This window comes from Trichoderma aggressivum, assembly GCF_033847375.1.
Source record: "Trichoderma aggressivum f. europaeum strain CBS 100526 chromosome Unknown scaffold_002, whole genome shotgun sequence".
In the NCBI taxonomy this organism is placed as follows: Eukaryota; Fungi; Ascomycota; class Sordariomycetes; order Hypocreales; family Hypocreaceae; genus Trichoderma; species Trichoderma aggressivum.
This window is the reverse complement of record NW_026946368.1, coordinates 436522-443290: the sequence shown is the minus strand read 5'-3', so window position 1 is coordinate 443290 and position 6769 is coordinate 436522. Positions and strand designations below refer to the sequence as shown.

Genomic DNA, 6769 nt, shown 5'->3' with positions numbered 1-6769 from the left:
TGTGGTGTTTTGATGCTTTCTTGTTTCTTTTCTCTTGTTCTCTTTTTTTTCAAAATACGAGTGTGAAATTTACAGCTTCAAACTTGCAGACGCGTTTCGAGAGATGCGTGTGGGCCGAGACAAGGAGAGATTTGGGATCAAGTCTCGCGCCGTCCAGCTAACGAATGTGATACAATTCAATTGCAGCAAAGACGCACAAAAAACAGAGAGAGAAGAAAACAGGACGAGAGACGGGAAGAGGAGAGGAAGGAAGAAGAAAAGAGGCGGAAGAGAGAAGGAGGAAAAGTCAACAACAAGGCACGCAAAGTTTCACCACTCATCCGGCCAAGACCAGCTTAGTACGGAGCTTTCCTCGTTGCATTGCATATCATCAATTGATCCGCAAAGATAGTTCTCTCCTTGCCCATCCAACTTTTTAGCACGGCGAACTACTGTAAGCTGACAAGGTTAAATTCAAAGCCAATTGCCCAAACGGGACCAGCGAGGCTTTTTCTCTTCGCTCTAATTTGATGGAGCGAGCAAGAAGCAAAACAAAAATGCCGCTGCATCTCAAGCTTAGCGTTTGACTTGTCAGTTTGGAGTGGAGCGGGAAAGAAAACCAGAAGGGTTGCGGGAAGAAAAAAAGGGGGTTGAAGCGTCGTATTGTTTTTGCTTTCTTCCAAGTTTTGTTCTTTTCTTCTTCTAGCTTCATCTTGTCCTTGTTTTTTTTTTTTTTTTTGACAACATGCGGTGAGCGGTATATGCACAGAGGACTTTGCTCAATCTCTCTCTCCCCTTGTATCAGGTTTATAATCCATGTAATTGATAGCAACGTACACGTATGGAGTAGAGCAACAAAAGTTCGGGGTTTGCCGTACTTGGCGCACGAGCACCTGCATTGGCTAGGGGGTATTAGCGAAGCGATGCGATTCAGTCGGTTCTGTTTGCTGCAAACCATTCATTGATGCCCATCATGTGGTTCGCCAAGCGTTGGATGAGAAAATGTGATGCGCATCAACAGGCATTCCATTGATTGATGATGATGCATTCTCAAATACTCCAGCATGGTTGCTCTACTCAGTCACTTGCAATTGCAGTCACAGGCTTAGAAATAGCAGAGCCGGTGTGGGTGAGCACGTCCGTGTTGGCTGATTTATGCGTTGGGCATCTCGCGAGGTCCGCAAAGGGCCCATAAAAGGAATCCTGGCACCTGTGATCCCTGGCCATTGCAGTCTTTGCCAAAGATGAAAACCTCCAGAAGTACCACCATGTCTGTACAAGTCATGCTTCTCAAGTTCTACCGAGCCGACTATGGGGAATCGCCAATTTTATGTGTATGTAGTAGGATACACCTATTCGGCTACGTAGGGAGTGTCTTCATCTTCAACATGAGCATCCTTATTCGTTATTCATTAGTAGTAGCTAGCAATGTCGGGCTTCAAACTATCTGCACGCATCTTCTAGTCTAGTTTGATTGCATTATCAAGTGAGCATCATCATTCATAATTCCGTTCCTTAGTATATCCGTCTTCCTGAAATGGTCTTTGTCCTCATTGACCATTGAATCATAGGGAAGCACACATGTAGGTAGCCTTTACCGAGGCCTTGGCGCGAGTTCTTTCAAAAAAAAAAAAAAAAAAAAAAAAGATAGTTCGTGTTTCGAGTCGACAGTCCCAAGTGTGATCATCATCTTCTTGAACCTGATTGAACAGTAAAGGAGAATCGATCAGGGTAAGTTCTCAATCTATGGGCTGTTAGCATTCATTGTGAGGTTCCTCTGGCGGAAAGATGGTCAACCTACCTTTGTTTGTCCTGGTAGTTTGCGTTCTGCAGACAAATCATCAACCGGCACTGTTTACCATAGCCAGGCCCATAGCCACTGACTCTCCGGTTCTGCCAGACATTTTCAAATGTTGAATCCCTCACGCTTGGATAAGATGCTTGGCATCTATGGCGTCACAGTACGGATGGGCATTCCGTCGTCACAAAACTCAATGGCTCGTCCCTTGTTTTTGCCTGCGCGGCTGCCCTGGATGTCGATTGCTCCGAGATACTTTGAAAAGGCGGTCATACCATCATCCAGATCCATCTCCTCCGAGGCAGACGAGAAGATGTCGTCGTCGTCGCTGTCTTCGAATACTTGGCTATGCATAGACGTTGCGATCTCCTTGCCCTTTCCCATCGGGTCCGTGAGTGTCTGGGCCTGCTCGTCTTGCCATTGATAGGGCTCACCACCGGAGAATCCAGCAACCTATTTTTGCAGATCCGCATTAGACTCGGCCTCGTCCGAAGAAAGCCATGTGAAACTTACTGGGTTCTGGATGGCTTGCGACGAAGACGCTGCGGACGCATCTAGGAATGACTGGCGCCTCTCGCTGAACCTCACCACGGGCAGCTTCTTGAAGTACCTTGCTGCAAACTCTGCCTTTCTCGCCTTGTCCTTTGCTTCCCATTCGGCACGAGCCTTGGCCAGAGCGGCTGCTCTCGCGGCTTCAACCTTGGCGCGTTCTTCAAAGAGCTTGGCTGCAATCTCGGTGCTTTTGCACTTTTCGTTGGGGCATTCGTAAGGTGTCATCTGGCGCTTGATTCGCTGACGCTTGTCTTCTGGGAACATGCCGCAGTCAGAAGGATGCTGGGACGGGAGGCCAAGAGCGCAGCCTTTCTTGAGGAGCATTCTGTTCTCGCCGCAGCGGTCCCAGCTGTAGTGCCTCCAGGAGCCGCAGTATCTGCACTTGACAATGTACTCTGCGCACATCTTGATCTCCGTTGGCAATGACCAATGTTCACTCGTGATGGCTTCTTGCTTTTCTGTTCTTGCTTGGTGTGTGATGGCGTAGGTTTAAGGAGTGATGTGGGCTGCAAAGTGTGGGTGGTAGTAAGGAGAGAGAGAGAGGAGGAGGAGGAGGAATTTCTGGGAGGTGCACTCCACTGGTGACTTCGAATTCACCCTTCAGAAAGATTAACGGATTCCGTGGCAGAATGGACTGCTAAACAGCCTGCAGTTGTCGACCTGCTGCGTACGACAGCTGCTTGATTGCCCCTAGAAATTGTCGGCCAAGGGGCAGCTACGTGCTGGAGGACAAGTTCTAGAATACTCGGCAGTAGACATGTTGGTGTGAAATTTGGCAGAGAGCCCCAGTCAACTGCAATGCAGCTCACTTCATCTTCACTTTTGGTTGCTTGGCAGAAGAGATCGTCAATGGTACATGTCCGTGTAGTAGGTAGCCGGCCATATGGGATCAACTTGCGTGTTTGCATGTATCCCACATGGTGACCAACTGCAGTGAATAAACAATGTTTTAATATCCATCTATCAAGGAATAGGAAGACAGGCAAGAACTTGTTCTTTGTTCATATTTTCCCGACAAAAATAGCCAAATTCTGTGGTCAAGGATCAGTTGCTCTTCACCAGTCTATTCTCTATACCAGCCCTTTTGTTGGCTTCCATCGATACAAAGGGCTGGCTTTCGAGTTCAAGTAATCACATGGTATTTAGAAGCAGCGCATAACAAAGATTTAAGAGTTCAATTTATATTCCCATCAATGGATAACAATCCCCCAAAGGCCTCAAAGGAATTGTGTTGGGCAGCGTGACTTATTTGGGCCAACTTAGTGCCTTGTTTGTTCCATTAACAATGCCGATTTCCAAATGTCCAAAAATACATTTCTAGTCCAGTTGGCCTTTGTCTTTGCTTTCGTGAGCTTTAGTCTCTGCTTTTCGTGGGCGAACACTTTGTGCGCTTCTCATCCAACAGAGGCCGGAACTTGTTTTCTCTCGTATCACCTAAAATGCTGTCTCAATCTACAATGAAGATGTAATATACCAAAGATTGTGTTCTCCCGGCTCTTTTGATCAATTGTAATCCATGGGAAGATGATAGCAGCTTCTAGAAGGAAAAAAACTCTAGCAATTCTAGTTGGATATGGTCTTCAGGTAGGTGTTTCATCAGTGAACGTGTGAAATATCCGATCAAGTTAACATTCATCGTTCCTAGGAAAAACAAACACATTCTGGTCTCAATGAGCTAATAAATAAAACCAATTGGCCGCGTCCCATGAGCAATCAAACGGCACATCGCCTCGACATTCTCTTGTTTCCATCAATCTCTGATTCCGAAAGAGAAAATAAGAGGACCATCAACCAAGGGAAATCCTTACATTTCCAGAACCAGCGAATTCCTGATACCCCGAAATAAATCCCGGGTTGCCACAACCCTGACTAATTGCAGAGAGGCTGGCTGCCCTTCGGAGATTTTTTTTTTGCCCTCTTCAATTGATGACGACGGCACAGTCAGACTCCGGCGATAAGGAATTTTGCGGGCGTTGAATCCTTACGGTTATGATTGTGTGCCGAAAACGACATATTTACCCTAGGTGTCCATGCAGGGTGCTGGGCCACAGCCTCGTCTTTGCATGTCTTTTAACTTCCAGTATAGGTATGCCCTCCAAATCCCATATCTGCTGATGCCAGGACCAGGTCTACGGAAGCGTGTGGAGCAGGGCAAATCCCACGTCGGTTCTGGCCGAGAGCATCACGCCAAAGCACGCCAAAGGGCAACTCGTATATCCGCAAGCCGTGCGGAACGGCGCAGATCGAGCCTGGTAATGCCGACTGAAGCCTCGTCCCCCGCATTGTTCATGCAGAGACATGCTCTGCTAAGGCCCGGGTGTATCCCGTAGCTGGCTGATCGTCCGTTGATCCCTGTAAAGCACACAGGCAAGGGCCTCGGTGTCTGGCTGCGGTCGCTCAAGGGTCAGCCAGCCTCTCGTAAACCTGACGGAGACGGCCGGTGTCCAAACTCGATCCGAGGCATCTGTATCTGGTCCTCCTCGTCGGCTCTTTGCCAAGACGGTTTCTAGCGGCAAAAACGAGGCCAGATGGCGGCTGTAGCAGGTAAATTGCCATCAGGCTGTGGCTCGCATGGTAGGGCCAGCAATGCCTACATTAGGATGCGCGTGTGTGTGGTTGGGTTGATCACAAGATATCCAAAAAGGAAAGCATACATGAACATACATGTAGGGGCGCCCACTACCACGACAAATACCCTGGTAGATGGGAGGATTGAGGGAAACCGGGAAGATTTGATATGGAACCAGGGCCTGCAGCCGCACTTTGACGCTGTAAGTCGAGGCTGGGAGCTCTCCCTTGTATTTCTCCTCTCTTCCCAACTTTCTTCCCAACTTTCTTCCCAACTTTCTTCTTTCTTCTCTTTCTTCCCTTTTCCAGCCATCTTTCCGCCAAACAAGCACACACAATTATTGTGTGGTTTTGATTTTCCCCTTCCCCTGCTTGTGGCAAAACTGAGGGCGCAGAAGAGGCAAAATGATTTATACGTAAGGTGCCTATACCCAGGCGAAACCCCAGCAACCAGACGGGCTACCACGAGGCACGCACCTGCTCACGACCATGACAAGTATCAACCTCTCCTCTGTTCTTCTTCTTCTCCTTTTTTCTCCCCTTCATCACTCTTGAACCAAACGCTTGTCCTGCTTCCCCTCTACTGTCTCAATAGCCAAATCCCCCCAAATCCTTTCCGACGCAGCGGCCCATTGAGCCGATACGCAGCATGAATGTTTCGTGCTAACAAGGGCCTTCCGTGGCTGCATAATAACGAGCCAACCGGCGGCTGAGGTTCAAAGAGGGGGAAATGGCATGGAACGAGACGAATAACGCATCGGGGCACTTCTCTCTCCCATCAGACTGGTGATTCTATCGTTGGTTCGTTTACTCATTACCATATATGGATATCTACCTATGCTTATGCCATCCCTATGCCCTTTCATGTGCCCTTCCCTTCCCTATCCGTATACAACGCCAACCAGAAGCTGATGTTGGCCGACATGGTCCATTATTAGGCGAGAATTACCATTACCCTTGCTCATTATCCGCCGTCCGAGCCTTTCAACTTTGAACTCCCATCTTCTCCCGCCAATCCCTTGCCGCTTGGGCAATCTGCAAAGCCGCAGCTTCGATCCGCCGTGCCCGTTCCAAAAGACTATGATCCCTGCGCGTACCGGATGGCCTCTTGAGCTGGGCAATCATCTCGAGTACGGCCATGTGGTCCACGACCTTGTCCGGGTCTCTCATGCTCTCGCCTCCTCGATCCCGGCTCCCTCCCACGGGAGTCCTCCTCCCAGATGCATTACAAGCGTGCTCGACGCCGTCATAAAGACAGTTGCTACACGGCCCCGTCACTCCCGGCGCTTGGCCGATTCCTTCTGGTGATACAACGCACTGGGGAGAGATGCCTTGCCCGGCACGGCAACGGCTGCAGCGTCGGTCGCTGGTGTTTTGCTCTATGCCCCTCTCGTACATCATGATTGCTTCTGCCACTCGAACCTCGGCGAATGCAGGCTCCTCCCGCCATCGCCATCTCCCCCATCTGCGCACGGTAGGGACTGGACTCAACGCTTCGATGAGATACGACCAGGGCCGCGCAGAGGGTGGCACGGACACGTCGTCAAAGACGCATAGGGCGTGCATTTCCCTCATGGCCAGATCGCCCAGGTCGTCCGGGTGGTCGCTTGTGTGCCGCTCCAGTCCTCCAGGCCAGCCTTGTATCGAGGGACCATGATCAGCATCATTGTCGCTCTCTTCCGCATCGTACTCCATCTCTAGTTGGATCTGATGCATTGAGCGGCCGGCAATGACGGCTGCAGGATTGGGCATTGAGTTGTCGAGGACAAGGGGAGGAAGCTTCAACGCAGTGCCGCGGGCCTGGACGCCCGGAGCCGCCATTGCCATTGTCGTCGGCACCGCATCATCTGTAGATGGATCGTTGATGCTCAT

At 49.8% G+C, this 6769-nt stretch overlaps 2 protein-coding genes across 2 annotated transcripts; both read right to left on the bottom strand.

Annotated features, from left to right (window-relative positions):
* Positions 1 to 1927: 1927 nt before the first annotated feature.
* Positions 1928 to 2734, bottom strand: Triagg1_940 (uncharacterized protein; the record flags this gene model as incomplete). The annotated part of the gene is made up of 2 exons (XM_062902940.1): positions 1928 to 2230; positions 2291 to 2734. The coding sequence occupies 2 exons, from the start codon at positions 2732 to 2734 to the stop codon at positions 1928 to 1930; spliced, it is 747 nt and encodes a 248-aa protein (XP_062760164.1).
* A 3147-nt stretch (positions 2735 to 5881) lies between these two features.
* Positions 5882 to 6769, bottom strand: Triagg1_939 (uncharacterized protein; the record flags this gene model as incomplete). Its single annotated transcript, XM_062902929.1, has 1 exon — positions 5882 to 6769. One exon carries the CDS (start codon positions 6767 to 6769, stop codon positions 5882 to 5884), a length of 888 nt encoding a protein of 295 aa, XP_062760163.1.